This window comes from Crotalus tigris, unplaced genomic scaffold, assembly GCF_016545835.1.
Source record: "Crotalus tigris isolate CLP2741 ecotype Arizona unplaced genomic scaffold, ASM1654583v1 scf7180000023617.9722795, whole genome shotgun sequence".
In the NCBI taxonomy this organism is placed as follows: Eukaryota; Metazoa; Chordata; class Lepidosauria; order Squamata; family Viperidae; genus Crotalus; species Crotalus tigris.
In genome coordinates this window covers 5,468,522-5,486,701 of record NW_024100081.1, presented here as the reverse complement: position 1 = coordinate 5,486,701, position 18,180 = coordinate 5,468,522, and the positions used below count along the sequence as shown (strand labels likewise).

At 34.7% G+C, this 18,180-nt stretch overlaps 1 protein-coding gene across 1 annotated transcript in view; it reads right to left on the bottom strand.

Moving 5' to 3' along the window:
* Positions 1 to 18,180, bottom strand: part of AGBL4 (ATP/GTP binding protein like 4) — an 891,909-nt gene that overhangs the window by 858,970 nt on the left and 14,759 nt on the right. Inside the window, exon 3 of the mRNA XM_039319949.1 lies at positions 7,758 to 7,882. Within this exon, the coding sequence (XP_039175883.1) occupies positions 7,758 to 7,882 (125 nt within the window). The remainder of the gene's footprint in view (positions 1 to 7,757; positions 7,883 to 18,180) is intronic.

The window sequence follows — 18,180 nt, the reverse complement described above, 5'->3', positions numbered from 1 at the left end:
TCACAAAATAAAAATATGCAGTTGAGTTCTTCTTTTATTTTTTTAGTTTGTGGTTATGTAAACATTCACACTTAAATGCAAACATTTTTCCAACATTCTAAATTGTCAGATAGAGGCCTTGTCTCTTCAATATGTACCTGCACAGTTCCATTAAAGAAGCTTTTAACAACACTGGTATGGGTATCATTTCTTGTAAAAAGCATACTTTTTTTTTCAACTTACATATAAGAAGAATCCCTCAGTTCTCTAATGAGTAATCAGAGATTGAAGTTTCTAGGCTAAAAAATCTTGTTGTAGCAAAAGAAAAAAAAAGATAGAAACCTAACACCCAAATCAATACTGTATCACTCTCTCCACAGGCAAGAGATGCTGGGTCAGGAAAATCATGAAAAATTCATAACAAAGATAGTCAAGTCACCCATAAAGCAGAAAAAATAATGCTATATCTAAAGATCCCTTGAGCAATCGAAGACACTTTACAGATTTCACCACAGATAAGTGCTGTTTTGTTTCATTGATGTGCCTTAATACTGTTCGTATCTTATTTCTGACAGTAAATGAGGATGTTTTGATCTATATTTACTATCTTTCCTTTTTCCTGTATTCATTGCTCAGCTTCGGTATTAGTTGCTCATGGGACAATTCCAAGTAACTGCTTTTAGCTCCAAAACAGGGAATAACTCATCAGTGAGGAAGTTCTTCTCTGTAGAATTAAGTTATTGCTATATTCCTCTGCAGCAGAAATTTACTTAGATCAGTCAAGAAGCCTATTCCAGTATGGGATTTAATTTTCTACACTCACCCACAAAGCATTTCTCCCTGATGAATTCAGGGTTATGAACCATGAAGAAAGATCATAACATAGTTCATAGAATGATTTTAGGGTGACAGGAAATCTGCCACAGCTAATAATCTATAGAGATAATAAGGCTCAGTTTTCTATTCTTCCCTTAAACTTAGATATGTGTAATAATTCCTCATAGGCAACTCAAGGAAAAATAATATTACTGAAAAATATAACACACAAAAAGGCACAGAAATTTTATGAATTAGCAAAATACTAATAATTACAAAGTTATCCAAAAGAATAGTAATAGTAATAGAGTTTTAAGATATCTTATAAATTATTAAATTATACATTCAGAAATTTATGAAGTTTTGTGATTAAAAGCAATTTCTTCATATTCATTGTTGAAATGAAGTGGTATTTGATCCACAAAATTAAATTGTTGAAAATATTTCAATTTTCATGAGTGTAAAATGAAGGTGATAAATCACTGTTTATTATGTTCAATTCAATGAAGTACCTAAAAGAGGCATGAAATTAGGTATTGCTACGATTATTTATTACAAATACAAGAATTTTCTGAGCTTAGAATATTATTTAAAACATTAAAATATTTATTTTTAATAACAATTTACTATAAAGGCAAAAGGTTTAAATGTTTATTATAAAGAAGGTACTTGGCGAAACAGCAATGTTTCTGATATTGGAATAAGCCCAACTGGTCAGCTCTAGGTTTCTACATTATTTCATTACTGTTATCCATAGCTCTTATTTTTTAAGGCATGGGTCCCAACTTGTGGGCTGCAGCCTATTAGCTGCCGGGCTGCATGAGAGGCTGGCTGGTACACAGCCCCACTCATGCAAGCATCATCATGAGCATCATGAGCATCGTGGGCATTCATAGCCCCACTCACATAGGTGTTCACCACCTCACACATGTGAGCAATGGGCATTATATGAGCACATGCATTCACCCCTCCACAAAACCAGACCAACTTTTCCCCCTTCCCCGCACTCTGGCCAATCCTGAGAGGTTGGGGAACTCTGTTTTATGGGGCCCTATTCATTCATATTGCATATTATTTGACATTCAAGGGAGTCATTAGAGAGATTTTCAGAGGGATGAGAAAGTTCCCATTATAGATTTGGAAATCAATTTGTTTAACAATAGACATAGACCTAAAACATTTTCCCATTAATGTCCAAAGGTGCTTTTTCAAAAGACAACTGGACTTTAATGTTTTTCTTTGAGAATCTCTGAGAATCTCCATAGACATTTTTCTCATTAACTGCATTTAAAAAAAAATACTTGAAGTATTAACATTATTGATGAAAGATAATGATATTGCTAAAAATGTATCTAAACAAAATATTTATACAAGTTGATATCCTGGCAATTGCAGCAAAATTCAAAGAATGCTGCTAGCAGATAGGTGGTATACAACTAGTCCTAGGTAGTTACTATAGCTGTCAGATTAGGCTCAGCCATTACTATGAGTAATTTAAAATAAAAAATTAAAATTACAGTATCTGAAAAGACACAAAAGTATTTTTCACAAGACAATTGGACTTTCTTGAACAACTATGATCTGGATGATTGAGAATCTCCATAGACATCTGAAAAGACATTTAGAAAGCAACTAGAAAATCTGTCTTGAATATAATTTATGATCAACATTTCTATAATATTTTCTACAATTTTTCTTTCCTTTTCCATTTTGCTTTGCCCTTATCATAGTATTATTCTCTTACTGAATATATTTTGATCAGCAACACAAAGATATAGTGGATGAAAAATTAAAAATACATATTCTTCTAGCACTCCTGGTTATTCAAAAAGCAGCAAAACGACATTCAATGCAGTTGCTAGTAAGAAACCTGAGTGCCAACATCTACTTTGCCAAAAAAAAAAAAGAACACAGCAATAGAAATCCATTCCACTTGCAAGATGGCAGACAGGCACCATTAATTGGAAAGAATATTATAAAGAGACAGAAACAGAAATAAGAAAAGCACAGTGCAGCAGTCTTTTCTATATGCTGCATATGTCCTATGAAGTGTTGATTGTGGCTTATGAAATAAGTTACAAGTTGCTAAATAGAAACTAAATTAAATGCATCACATCACTCATAATTATGATAATCACAATATAGCATTCTTTTTTCATAAGAATTCACTTTTGACAGATGCATGTCATCATATTAGAAATTAGATACACTTGAGTATTTATATTCTATTCATCAAAGATCAGACTTAATCAGAAATACAAAATATACTTATCTTTCTTACAAATTGGCAGCTGACATGTTCTTACAAATATTAACAATTAAGCATATCAATTTTACACAATGTTATCTATATCAATTCATATTCATTCTATTCTGTAGACTAAAATAACAGTAACAGATTAGATCATATTCTTTCCCTTTTTTGCAAAAAAAGCAAATAAATCTAGTGTGCTTTAAAACAGAATATAATTATTCAAAAGAAAGAAACTATATTGTGTGTGTGTACACATACATAAAATACACACAGATATGTACACATGTATGTAGTTTTGGTATGTGAAATAATATGACTAACATTATTTCATAATAATAAGTGATGATATGATATGAAATAAAATCATATCATCAAATGAGTACTTTGTTAATAGTCAGATAACTAAAATCCTTATGTTTAAACAAAAACTAAAATTGACACAATATTTAATGTTTATAAATTAAAACATGTCTCTTTCTCAGTAAAGTATTGGCAGACTGCCAGATATTCCATTCATCAAAAGTCCCCTTTCACATAATTTTAAAATGTCTAAATTTAAAGGCAATATTTATTAATACAGACACACAAAACTAAAGCATAAACTTTTGTTGATGCATAACATAAGCATAATATAACATATTATATTATATTATATTGTTTTTACATGTACGTCCTTATAGAGCAGGGCTTTTCAACCTTTTCACCCATTGTACCACTTTTAGGATATGGCAACATCCGAGTACCACCAGTCGCCTAGCAAGGTGTCAAAAACTTGATGACCAAAAAAAAAAAAAGGAAAAAGTGATAAAGTACAGGTAGTCCTCAACTTACAACAGTTCGCTTAGTGACTGTTCAAAGTTACAATGGCACTGTAAAAAGTGCTCCTTGAGCCACAGCCGAGCAAGACACCTGCCTGCCCACCCAGTGGCACTCTTCCTCCTGTCTGAGGTTTTCATTGTTGTGAGCATTTCTGTTGAGGATTGGCAGCGGGGGTGGGGTGGGGAGATGTTTGGTTTTTATTCCCCCCATTTGCTGGGTGGTTGCAGCAGGTTTTGGTCACTTCACATGACCCTGGGACACTGTGACCATCATAAATATGAAAGTTGCCAAGCATCTGAATGTAAATCACCAGACCCTGGAGATGCTGCAACATTTCAGCTGATCGGCGCTTCTTCTGGGCTTGTCAGAAGCACCAGGATCAGTGCTGCTTTCCAGTTGATTGGTGCTTCTTCAGGGCTCAGCAGAAGTGCCAGGATCAGCGCCGAGCTACAGCTGGAGCCTGGTGCTGATCCTGGAGCTTCCGCTGAGCCCTGACAGCCCTGCAGCCCTGCAGCCATCTCTCGCTCAGGCTTGTGCGGTGCTGCCACCAGTTCAGCTTATTCCCCTCCACCTCTACTTTTCTAGGATGGTCGCGTACCACCTGCCAGGTGCCAATGTACCACAGGTGGTACCCGTACCACTGGTTGAAAAGCCCTGTTATAGAGGACACCTTCTCCCTTTACATAAAGGGATATATCAGTTTGATCAAGGAGTGGTATATTACTGTGAATGAAGAAAAAAGCCTTTTGCACGCAGAGTAAAAGTAACATTGAAAGGTATGAATGCACAGAAGTTTACTTTTATGTGCTCTTTTCCAATTCTACACCAACTCTTCCAAGTCTTTGTGAAGCCATGCAACAATTTCCATAGAAGTGATAAAGCAGAAACAACGCATAGCTCTTTATACTTCTTACTCTCTGGATATTCTTCTCTTCTGTACATTGTTTACTTTTTATGCCTGACAATAAAGTTTTGAGTCAAACTCAGTTCCTGGTAGACTACATGAACATGTCCATCACAGATAAAAAAATATGGTATTTGCATTCTTTATACCATATTGGTTACAATGTATCTAATATAACTATGAATATTATATAAAGTAATTTATATAAAGTAATGATCAAGTTATTTAAAGCACACAGTAAAGCATCCTTGATCCTCTTGGTGCTAGTGATGATGATGTTGATGATGATGACTAGCACCAATGATGTTAGCTAGTTTGGGTAATGAAAGGTCTGCAAGAAAACAATGATGTTCCAAGAGCACCAAGCACCCCTCATTTCAATCCCGAATCACAAATATTCTCTTTTATTGAAATCACACAGAATTTAGATCAATTATTCATTTTTTATATTTGAGACACACACACACACACACACACACACACACAAGCATATATATGGCTTTTAAACAGGTATGGCATAAATTATATTGTGACTTGAATGTAGTTAAAGAGGATTTTGAACAAAATATATGATATTTAATAATCTTAAATAAATAATTTTTAACTATTTTATGACTTGTTCAGAATAAAAAAACCTCTACTGTTCTTACGATATAATTAATATAAAACATATACATATTAATGCAATGATTTGAAATATTTCTTTAATACATCTAAAATACAGTATCTATGGATTCCCAAGGTACTGTTAAAGCCTTATTACATTCAGGTACAATTTCTTTTACCGGAAATTTGAAAGATGATAAAAAGATTACATGAAGATACATTACAAAGTTCACTACTAATAGAGAATCCATTATTTTATATGTACACAACCACCAAAACAAATATCCTGTGAATTCTGAATATGTACTATATCTCTTCATATCTCAATGTCAAGGAGACAACCTCTTTTTCATTTTTAGCTGTATATTCTCATCAGTGTTGACTAAGGCCCAAAACATGAAATCAATCATACGCCATCAATAGTTTTGATAATATATTCATTTTTTTCCTTCTAACATTGGTAGAATAATCATAAAATATAGTATGTGAAATAGTTTACATGTACTGCAAGATAGAAATAGAGAGTGGTATACTTGTTCTAAAACAAATCACTTTAATCAATAAATATTAAATTAATATCCATTTATTTGGTCCTATATTTGTTTATTTTATTGTTTTGCTCTGCACTTCTTTGGAGTGCAGTTTCTACCATAAACCATCAACACACATACATGATGAACATGTATCACAATCACACGTTTATTATAAATTTGGGTAAACATAGTGTTGTACAGACTTTTCTTGCATTTATATTTTTTAACGCTAATATTCTGTTTGCTGAAGGTTAAAATAAAGTTAGTGTTATCTTTTAAATGTGGTATATCAAGTACTTAACAGCCAATAGATGGTAAGCAGATTGATACAGCCTTTTAAATTAATTAGTTAGATGGGGATAAAATGAAATATGAAGAAGACCAAACTAATAACAATAGGTAGAAAACCCACTTAAATCGACAATAAAGATATCAAAGTGGTAGATAGCCTTTCAGGATCAACCATCAACAGCAAAGGAACAATCAGTCAGCAAATATGCCATAAACTAACACTTGATAAGAATAGCTATGAATTCCTTGGAAAATATATTCAGATGCAACAAAGATGATTAGGGGCCTGGAAATTAAAACATATGAGGAATGGTTGCAGGAATTGGATATGTCTAGTCTATTGAAAAGGACTAGGGATGACATGACAGCAGTGTTATACTATTTGAGGGCTTCTCAGAGAGCACCAAGAACCCTCCATTTCAGCCCTGAGCTACAAATAATCTTTCCTGATCTCTTATTTTTTTTTTAAATCAAGATAAATACTTAGCATCAAAATAATGCAAAAAGAGAAAAAAAAATCTGGAAATATACTGTTTAGGATTTATAGGGAGATACAGGTATCCCTCTTTTTACAACCACAATTGAGCCCAAAATTTCTATTGCTAAATTTATTAAGTGAGTTTTGCCCCATTTTGCAATCTTTCTTGCCACCCTTGTTAAGTGAATCACTGCAGCTGTTAACATGATTGTTAGGTGAATCTAGATTCCCCCATTGACTTTGCTTATCAGAAGATCGCAAAAGGTGATCACATGACCTTGGGGACACTGTAACCATTATAAATATGAACCAGTTGCCAGACATCCAAATTTCAATCATGTGCCCATGAGGATGCTGCAACGGTCATAAGTGTGAAAAATTGTCATGACACCTTTTTCAGTACTGTTGGGATTTCTAACAGTCACTACATGAATGGTTGTAAGCGAGGACTACCTGTATATGGAAAACTCTACTCCATCTGTAGCAAAATGGTTTTGGACACTTCAATGAAATACAGCTGCTAAATTTTAAAATCCTAAGTCAATAAAGCAGGATAAGAAAGACTCCTGGAAAGAAATTCAAATTCAGTATATTCCACGTGCTTTGTGTAAAAAAGAATATTTGTTAATAATGGGATAACCAACATGGAAATTATATTTTAATATAAATGAACAACTAAAAGACATAAACTAATTAAAAGAATATGCAAAGTACATATACCAATCCTTCTGAAGTTTAATAAAGAAAACATTCAACAGAAGAATTTTTTCCTTCTGGGTAATAAATGATAAGCAAACAGAAGGATCAACATTAGAAACTGCTTTATAAGAAACTATGAACAATAAGCTAATAATAGTGATAGTTTAGGCTTTCAAGTATATTTTTAGGCTGCCAAAGTAATCCAGGCAATCATATGAATCAAAAAATGTTCTCAACTTAGTATGTACAATCTGATTAAACAAATACACTACAATACAGTTATACTAAACAACCAACAAAGTACTTTCTTAGTTTACACATCATTTGTTATTTCTTCAACAATAATACATCTAAATCTTCAACATAAATGGTGCTTACCTGAGATTCTTTTACATTTTCAACTGAGAAATTGAACCAGACTCGAAAACGTGGATTACATGTGTCTGGTCTGATGAAAAGATCATATTCAAATTCAGTAATATGGTCAACACGTCCAAGGTTGCCTAGAAACATTTGCAAAACAAATTGTGAGGTTAAGGTTTACACAAAATCCCTCTATAGTAATGTCATAGTCATCTAACCAAAAGGCCTAATAAAATTATATGGACAAAGCTATCCCAAATATTCTAGCTTGGGGTCCCCAATCCCTGGGCCATTGCCCACTACTGGGCGCAGCCTTTTCAAAACCGGGCCATGGGAGAAATGGGCAAGTGCATGTGCATGAAGCTCCACTTGAGTGAGTGGCGGGCAAGGGTGGGCACATGCTTGAAGCTCCACTCATGCAAGTGGAGGGTGCATGCACTCATGTGGGAAGCTCAATTTGTGCAAATGGATCTTTATGGGCGAGCACCCTCCACTTATGTGAGTGGAGCTTTGCGCACGAGCAGAAGTGCTCTCTGCTCACGCAAATAGAGCTTCACGCGAGTACAAGCACCCTCCACTTGTGCAAAAAGCTCCATTTGCACAAGTGGAGGACACATGCATGCAATGGAGCTTCATGTGGGCCTGACACTCACACATTTCCTCCCCACACCAGGCTGGATCACCAAGCTGGAAAAGTTGGGGACCGCTGTACTAGCTGGCCATACAAGCACATTTCATTTTCTAAAATACAGTAAATGTGTATTTGTCATTTTAGGGCAGTAACTCCCTTCATCACTATAGCTGTCCAGCAATTTTGTATTTGAAACTAAAAGGCATTTCCTATGGTTACTTTAGCAGAAAAGTGACAATCAAAAGTTACTGGTTACTGGTTCATTTATTGAACAAAAAACATTCTTTCATAAAACGATATTTACACAAGAGAAGCGAGCATTCCGCAAAGCCAGAGCTGTAAATGCTGAAGTAACAGTGTCTACATTTCTTGTTCAGTGGCAGAACATTCCGTGCTAACATTGATCTTATCAGCCATCTACGGACACATCATTGGTAGCCCATAATCCACAAGATGTCAAGGTCCTCATCGAAATCGATGGACGAACATGATTAGTATAGCAGTCCCCAGCCTTTCCAGCTCGGCGATCCAGCCTGGCAGGAGGGGAAATGTGTGAGTGGCAGGCCCACACAAAGCTCCATTCGCATGCATGTGTCCTCCACTCGTGCAAATGGACCTTCACGCACGAGTGGAAGGTGCTTGCACTAGCATGTGAAGTTCTATTCACGTGAGCAGAGACCACTTGAGCGGAGGGCATATATCATTGATAAAATAAAAGGTAAGACAGGACTACTTGGAGGAATGTATTTCAATATCCTTAGCTCATAACATACCAGGTTTAACTGTACATGAAAAGAAGGAAGTATGGATAATTGATGTGGCAATACCAGAGTATAGTAGAGGATTGGAGAAGTTGACAAAAGTATCAAAATCTGAAAATCAAAATTGAAAGTTTATGGCATAAACTGGTTGTGGTGATCCCAGTGGTTATTGGCACACTGGATATCCACCAAAATCTCTTGCATGGCACTTAAAAAACCTGCACATTGACAAAATTCCCATTAGGCAATTGCAAAAGGCCATATTGCTTGTATCCACACATATACTATGGCGGTACAGTGTGACATCCTAAGTCCTTGAGAAGAAGTCAATGTGTATGAAAGCCAATAATAGTTAAAGAACTGGCAGCTGTGATTTCGCATTGTTCTATGTATAATAATAACAAAAAATAAAGATGCCACATTAAGTTTTTAGAGTGCCTGGAAATAAACTAAAATGGGAAATGCTTTATAGCCTGATTAAGAATTGGTCCACTATTTCAATATAATGGGGAGAGAAAACTGACTTCAAATTAAAAAAAAAAAACAGGATGGGAAAGTAAGCAAAAAACAGCAAACTGCCCTGTTGCATAAACCATAAGATACTTTACTTGTGGAGCTTCCCAGTGCTCAGTCAGACATGTTTAATGATTGCACAGTTCCTTTTCTCCAAAACTTCTGCTTTTATTACAGTTTCCCAGGAACTTTTCCCTTTTTGATTCCTTTGCTACTTCTAGATTGAATTTCTGTTAATCAGTTATCCAAGCTCATATATAGATCATTATGGATGGGAGAAAAAGTCAACTAAACTTTCTCTATACAGATAGTCCTTGACTTACAATAATTCATTTAATGACCCATTCAAAGTTAAAAAAGCACTGAAAAAATTGACTTATGACCAATTTTCACACTTACAACTGTTGTAGCATCACCATTGATAAATATACATCAATATGATAAATCTTCAGTCAGTTAAAAATACAGATGGTGAGAGTCAGGAAGAGATTAAGGAAGTAAGATAAGGCAAAAATAGTTGGGTCTGAGAAAGGAAGAAGAGAAGCTATAAAAATATAAAGGAAATGGCTAGCCAGGAAGGTTGAATGGAGAATAAGGAAAATAAGCTAAATAAGATAAGAAGAGAGGCACATTGAATTGAAAAGCAGGAAAAGAACTTATTGTTTAAAATGGGGACATAAATATATCTGAGTTTAAAATAACCATTTCCATGTCTAATTTTTCTTATTCTTATTGTATAAGTGAATATGATTTAGTGTGTTATCAGGAAATGTGTATAGGCGGACGGAAAGAGTGTAACCTCATACTACCTCAGCCAATGGGGAAAGAGGAGGGCTGTAGCGGCCGGTGATAGGGATGAATAAAAGAAGGAGATATTTTGGGTTAAAACTTTGGAGAGAACCAAGCTTTGAAAGCTTCTCTCCCCGCTTATTGCAATAAACGAAACAAAAGGCCTTCACTGTGTCTTGGCTGGTTATTGGTCAGGCGAGCTTGCCTCTGGTCACGAAGGAAAGTAGCCAGGAGCACATAACACCATGGTCGAGTGATCAAATTGGGGCATTTACAGTGGTGGGATTCAGCCAGTTCGCACCAGTTTGGCAGAACCGGTAGCTAATTTTTGCCCAGGCCCAGAATGGACTTCCAGAAGTGGCATCCACACAGAGAACCAGTTGTTCACATATTTTAATCCCATCACTGGGCACTTAGTAAAGACAGCTGCACTGTTCTGGGATCATGTGATCACTTGTAACCTTCCCATTTGGTTTTCAACAAGCAAAGTCAAAGGGGGAAGCCAGATTTGCTTAACAACCACATGATTCACTTAATGTCTACAGTGATTTGCTTAAGTATTATGGCAAAGAAAGTCATAAAATGGGGCAAAACTCACTTGACAACTGTCTTGCTTAGGAACAGAAATTTTGACTCAGTGATGGTTGTAAATTGAGTACTACCTGTATACAATTTCTACTGTTCCCCCCACCCCCAAAATCTTTTGCCATTGCTTTTTCAATCTTTTTTCTTTTTACTTGAAAGAAAAGTAGCACAATAACATTCATTTATAATGCTAGATTTTTCCAGTTTGGAAACACCTTGAATCCCTTGCTTACATTATTAGTATACAATATAGTAAACTAAAAACAGATTCTACACAAATGCAAAACACTGGGATATATCCTCAGTAGTAGCAGAATACTTGAGAAATGACATATGTCCAGTATGTGTTCGATTATTTTAAGTTCTAAATTATATAATAATGTTTTTCCTCTTTGGTAGCAAGAATACAAAATTCAAAAACAGGATCTACAGAGTATTTTCAATCTGAAATATTTTAAGTATTAAATGCTCTATTTTGATTTTGAAATGGTTTCTTCTGATCAATACAGAAGTTCCTTGATTTTCAAATGAGTATTTTAAGCTCAAACAAGGTCAGTTTCAAGGTTGAAATGCTTTTAAAATAGTCAGTACCAGATATGTTTTAAATTCAAATGGATTGTACAACCCTGGTCAAAACTGATAGATACCTGCATAATCACAAAGTACTACTTGAGGCACAAAGTTTTAAAATAGTTTTTAAATGAAACACTCTTCAGCTTACACTGGGATTGTCTGCATCTTCACATTTTAGTTATAATGAGACCATAATAAAACTATTAGAATCATCCATGCAGTCTTGAGAAACATACGTGAACACACCTAAAAAGTATTCTTTTTTTTAAAAAAGGTTTATTTTTTAGAGAATAAAATGTCTTAATCTTTTAATATAATAAAAATTATTATTTTAAAGATGTCTAAGACAGTATTCAGCAGCTAAATATTTATTTTAAAATATTATCTATATTCATAAAGAATATTAATGTTATAAAAAAAATCATACAGGCTGACTTTTAGCATTATTTACTCATCAGTTGCTGCTCACATTTTCATTAGCTGTTTTTGTAAGGCTACTGTTTTATTTCATGTACAATTATAAAATAACGTAAAAGTGGGTGTCATTTAGAATTATGTATATTAAGAAAAGGAATAAAATACTGCTTCAGTTATCTCTCAATACTTGTTCAACAAACACATCATAAAATGTTAAAATAAAGCAAATAAGAAAGATTGTATGTCATAAACATTGAAATCCTGTTTCAATTAAATGCTAATTGGAGTTACTATATGTGCCAAACGATTATCATAAAAATGCAAAAAAAAAAAAAAATAGATGCATTAAGCAACCTTAAGATCTTCTTAAAACACACATTGTGCTTTTCTACAGAGAACTTTAAAATGGAAAAATAGTCCTTGAGGGTCTTAGACAAGCCTCAGGCAATATAAAGGAAAAGGTCAAATACACTGCTAAAAAGGACTGTTATCTTCAGAACAACAACTTATCAGCCAGCTTGCAGCCCTGCTTATTTACAGTTATTGGTCCCAGAGGAAGTGCACTTCAACACAGGCCACGATTACTTTGCAATGAGTTTGCCAAAAATGGTAAAGGAAACTAATTTGTAACAATGTGCTGTCCTTATATACAAACTTTTACAGACACTTTTGTTTTTGGCCAGCAATAAATAACTAACTTTGCTCTCTCTCTCTCAATAAGCTGTGAAAACAAAAATACACTTAAAAGACCAACTTGCAGTCATGAATGTGCTGAAATATCAGTAATTATCTCTCTCAGCTACCCATTACACTATTCATGACGATGATCAATTCCCCTGTGGTGGTTGCACAGAATAGACATTTCAAAGGATGATTTGCACATGTAAATTAACACTATTTGGAAGAAAATAGGTTGCACCTGTCACAGATTAGTAACAAAAGGTCAGATGCCCTCTTTTCTACTTAAAACACCCAAGTATTATGTTCATTGCTTCTAGAATATAATTCTGGGTTGACTAAATATAGAATAGCAAGCAGTACAATGAACAAAAATATATAAAGACTTAAACCTTAACTAAAAGGTCCCAATAATCTATTCTTCAAAATAAGTAGCAGTAATGAGAACATTGTCAAATAATTTTTCAAAAGTATTTTTGTCAATATATTGCCAGTTTTCACTTTTTATCTAAGGAATAATATCTACATAGAGACAAGAAAATTATTAATAACCATATAAAACCTTTAAAATAAAAAAACCTTAATCTTTGCTTTCAAACATATTGAAAATTTATTGAACTTTATACTACAAGAAATAATGAATATTAGATTTTTCACTGAAGGTAATACAACAGAAAGTTATTTTAGAGATCTATAGTTTGTTCAAAGGAATCTTCTTGGACAGCCTCCCTCTCTTGAATGCAATCAATTTTATTTTTGTATTTGATAATAAAAAAGATATAAAATGAAGAGAATAAAATACATATTTTAGACAATAGATATGGGAAGAGTGCTACTCCCTATCCAATTCTGCTCCATATTATTGTGCTGAAAAAACATGGCTATTTAAGAAGGCATTTGGAGATATGGAGAGTTAATTTACCTCACAGAATGATGCTGTCATGGTTTCTGAGGTGTCTACAAATTGGAGTTCTTTTATTTTTAACATTGTTGTTTTGTAAGCCATTTACAACCTATTAGAATTCAGCAATTTAATAATTAATTAAATAGCTTTGACTAACCTTGAACCTTGTGTTTTCCTCTCTCTTAGTGGCTAGAAGATGTAAGTACTGGAGATTCCTGTTTGAACTCAACATAACTCAAGAAAGCCAATTGGGAGTGGAATTTCAGTAATCAGTCAGTGCAGTTGTAAGTTGACCATACTCAACTGTCTGGGGACAGAGCGGTCAGGGCAGGGGCAGAACGGTCAGGATGGGGGGAGGGCGGGGGCAGTTTTTGGGCACTCGATGTCTAAAAGGTTCACCATCACTGCTGTAGGCCAACAGTGGGTCTGTGTCTGTGTGGTAGAACATAGGATTACATAAGATCACCAAAAGATAATATGCAATAGTAAAAGCTTAAATTTATTCCATGGTTAACTAGAAACTTCTCTCTTGCACTCTAATGCTATACTTGAATTCATAAATTGGAAGGTTTTCCAGTTTACCGGGTTGAAAACATGTAAAATCATGCAATTTTCTGTAACTCCGGATAGCATTCAAAAATCAATATTAGTACTTCTTATGATAGAATATCAGTTTCCACATGTTACTTTAAACACACCATCTTGTAAGCTCTCATTTACTCATTCCAACTGAAAATGCTATCTGGTTTATGTGATATTCTTCACACCCTTCATTTTGCATAAATTCCTGGTATTTTTTAAAGTGACATTTAAAACATACTAATGTATTTTGGTATTTTCTTATGATTACACTGTTTTCAAATGAATAGCCTTTGCCTGTTATTTCACTTTACCGAATATATAAGCATTTTTTATTTCAATATATTTCAGGTTTTGTAGCAAATTAAACATTAATCTTTCTCTGCAAATGTCAAGTGATATTTAAATGTTTTTCTGGCAGATAAATGATTATTAATTTTAATGTAGTGAAATTACAGTTTTGTCCTTTCTTTGATATTTATAAAAATACTAAGAATGTCAAAATACGTTATTGGTTTACTATCAAGTCCCTATTAACCTAAAAGGAAAAATATCAAGTCCTAGAAAATATATTCATCACATAAGGTTGGGGGAATAGTGAAACTGAGTTTACTATAATTTATGTTTATACATTGTGAGAAGGATCTTGGTGTGCTAGTGAAAAATGACTTAAATATGAGCGACCAGTGTCCTGCAGATGCCAAAAAAGTCAACACAGTTCTAGGCTGCATTAACAGAGAGATAGAATCAAAATCACATGAAGTGTTGATACCACTTTATAATGCCTTGGTAAGACTACACTTAGAATATTGTATCCAGTTGGTTGCCATGATATGAAAAAGATGTTGAGACTCTAGAACAGTGGTTCTCAGCCTTTTTAATGCCGCGACCCCCAACCGGTCATAAGTCGAGGACTACTCAACCGGTTGTAAGTTGAGGACTACTCAACTGATGCAGCACCGTTTGCAGAATGGGACGTTTGGTGGGCTCAGCAGGGCAGAGACAGCCTGGACAATTCCTATTGGCTTTCAAAAGCCAACAGAATAAAAGGGAGTAGCACAGCTAAGAAAAAGGGGAAAAAATGGCGGACTGCGTTGTTTGGCAACCCCTGTGAAATGGTCGTTCGACCCCAAATGGGGTCCCGACCCACAGGTTGAGAACCACTGCTCTAGAAAGAGTGCAGAGAAGAGCAACAAAAATGGTTAGAAGACTGGAGGCTAGAACAGTTGAAGGAATTGGGTATGTCTAGTTTAATGAAAAGAAGAATTATCGTGACATGATAGCAGTATTCTAATATCTAAGGGCTGCCACAAAGAAGAGGGGGTCAACCTATTTTCCAAAGCACTTGAAGGCAGAACAAAAAGCAATGTACAAAACTAATCAAGGAGAGAAAAAACCCAGAACTAAGGAGAAGTTTCCTGACAGCTAGAACAATTAATAAGTGGAATGGCTTACATCCAGAAATTGTGGGTGTTCCATCACTAGAAGTTCTTATCTAAGACATCAATCTTATTTTAAAAATCTGGAAACAATGTACAGAACATCTGCTAAATGAAAAGCTGATTAATTTGGAGGAAGTTCCACTATGCTGGTAAAGGGGCATATTTTTCACCTCTTTCACAGGTAAGGTGACAGCATTCCTATAATATGCCAGTGGGATAACACAGGTCAAAGGCATGCACAAGGCATAGATAAATGAGGGTGGAGGTGATGGTGGGGAGCGAACAAACACCTATAAACTGTTATAATCTTAAATCTATTGTTTATATAACTGCACCATTCCAGATCCAATAGCTTCAGTTTTTACACTTGTTCTTCTACACAGCCAATGGAAAACATAAAATATAGTTTTATTCAATAAACAATCACACCAACCGTCAATAGTCATAAACTTCAGACACTGAACTACAACATAAGTTATAAGGTATATAACATTGTTTTGTATTTCTTTCCTCTGAGGAAATTTTCTTTTACAGAGGAGAATTTTTGCAAAATAATATTAGTTTACACATCTTTCCGCCTTACTATTCTGTAATCACCTTTGAAAATATAGGATATATATGTATTCCATAAAGCACAAATTAATGCAGGAAGAGAATATCCAAAATCAGAATATTTTACATTTGAATATTGAACTTAGTTCTTCTTGGTGCATGGGATGTTAAAATACAACTATTCTTTCTAATTAACAGGCTTACATGGAAAATTACTTTAGACATGTTTCATGGTATTTCAGAACTCACCAATGCTCAGGGCCAATCTATATAAGCATGGACAATAAATTACCATTTACATTAAACTAAGTGTTAGATTCCAAACATCAGTTAAAAGAAAACAGAAGTAGAAGTTATATCTCTACTTTCTCCTTGTGACTACCTAAAAGGCATCTGAGCAGCCAGTATGAGAAACAAATATTGGATTATGGTGGATTTTGGCCCGATCCCGTAAGGTTGTTTTATATATTTTTTAATATTTTTAAAGAATTTTGATTACAGGTAGTCCTTGATTTACAACCGCAATTGAGCCCAAAATTTCTGTTGCTAAGCAAGACAGTTGTTAAATGCGTTTTGCCCCATTTTATGCCCTTTCTTGGCTCAGGTATTAAGTGAATCATTGCAGTTATTAAGTTAGTAACACAGTAGTTAGATGAATCTGGCTTTCCCATTGACTTTGCTTGTCAGAAAGCAAAAGGTGATCGCATGACCTTCGGATACTACAGCCATCATAAATACATGCCAGTTGTCAAGCATCTGAATTTTTATCACATGATCATAGAGATGGTGCAAAGGTCGTAAGTGTGAACACTTGTCATACGTCATTTTTTTCAATGCTGTGTAACTTTAAACGGTCACTAAATGAATGGTTAGAAGTCAAGGGCTACCTGTATAACAACAGAAGTTAATGGAAGCTAAACTTAAAGAAAGAAAAAAAGACTAGAAAGGAGTAAAGATACAAAAAAAGAAGGAAAACAAAATAATATAACAAAGAGAAAATAAATATAAAAAGAAGGAATTTCCAACCTTCATCACAAGAAGTATAAACAGATTTAGTGACTTAAACCTCCTCCAAGGCTACAAACATTTATCTCTTCATCCTCTATCCCAGCACTTATTTAAAATCAAATCTGTAAAAAACTATTTTTTTCAGTTCTGGTGTTAGCAGAAAGTCTATACAGGGTTAGTAGAGAAACAATATGTCATGGTTCCGATAGATGAGACCAGTAAAAACAGAACTCCAAGGCAAAAGGTTTCCTTAAAGAACATATTTGTCTTATTTTAACCTTGATCAAATAAAGCTTTATATTCCTTCATTTTATTTTAGCAGTCTTAATGTATATTTCATTCAAATATTGTCATAAGATTTGATTTCTCTTCATTTCTTTTTTATCCCATTGCTCAGTGATTTTTTTTAATGCATTAACAAACTTCTTTTGTAAAATCTAATAGAAAACAATTATTCAGGTCATCCTACTCCAGGAGGGCTGTTTTTATGCTCTTATCTGGATTGCCACTATACCAGTGGTTCTCAACCTGTGGGTCGGGACCCCATTTGGGGTCGAACGACTATTTCACGGGGGTCGCCAAACAACACAGTCCGCCATTTTTCCCCCTTTTCCTTAGCTGTGCTACTCCCTTTTATTCTATTGGCTTTTGAAAGCCAATAGAATAGACTCTCTTGAATAGAGTCTAATTCTATTGGCTTTCAAAAGCCAATAGGAATTGTCCAGGCTGTCTCTGCCCTGCTGAGCCCGCCAAAAGTCCCATTCTGCAAACGGTGCTGCACCAGTTGAGTAGTCCTCGACTTACGACCAGTTGAGTAGTCCTCGACTTACGACCGGTTGGGGGTCGCGGCATTAAAAAGGTTGAGAACCACTGCACTATACTAAGATCTGATCAGAGACAGTCAGGAATAACATTCTACTTTAAAGGGGGTATCTTCTCCCTATTAGCCCTTTTTCCACTCAGCATTAATTAATGTCAGCTGTATCTAAGTAAGGCTAAGAAACTC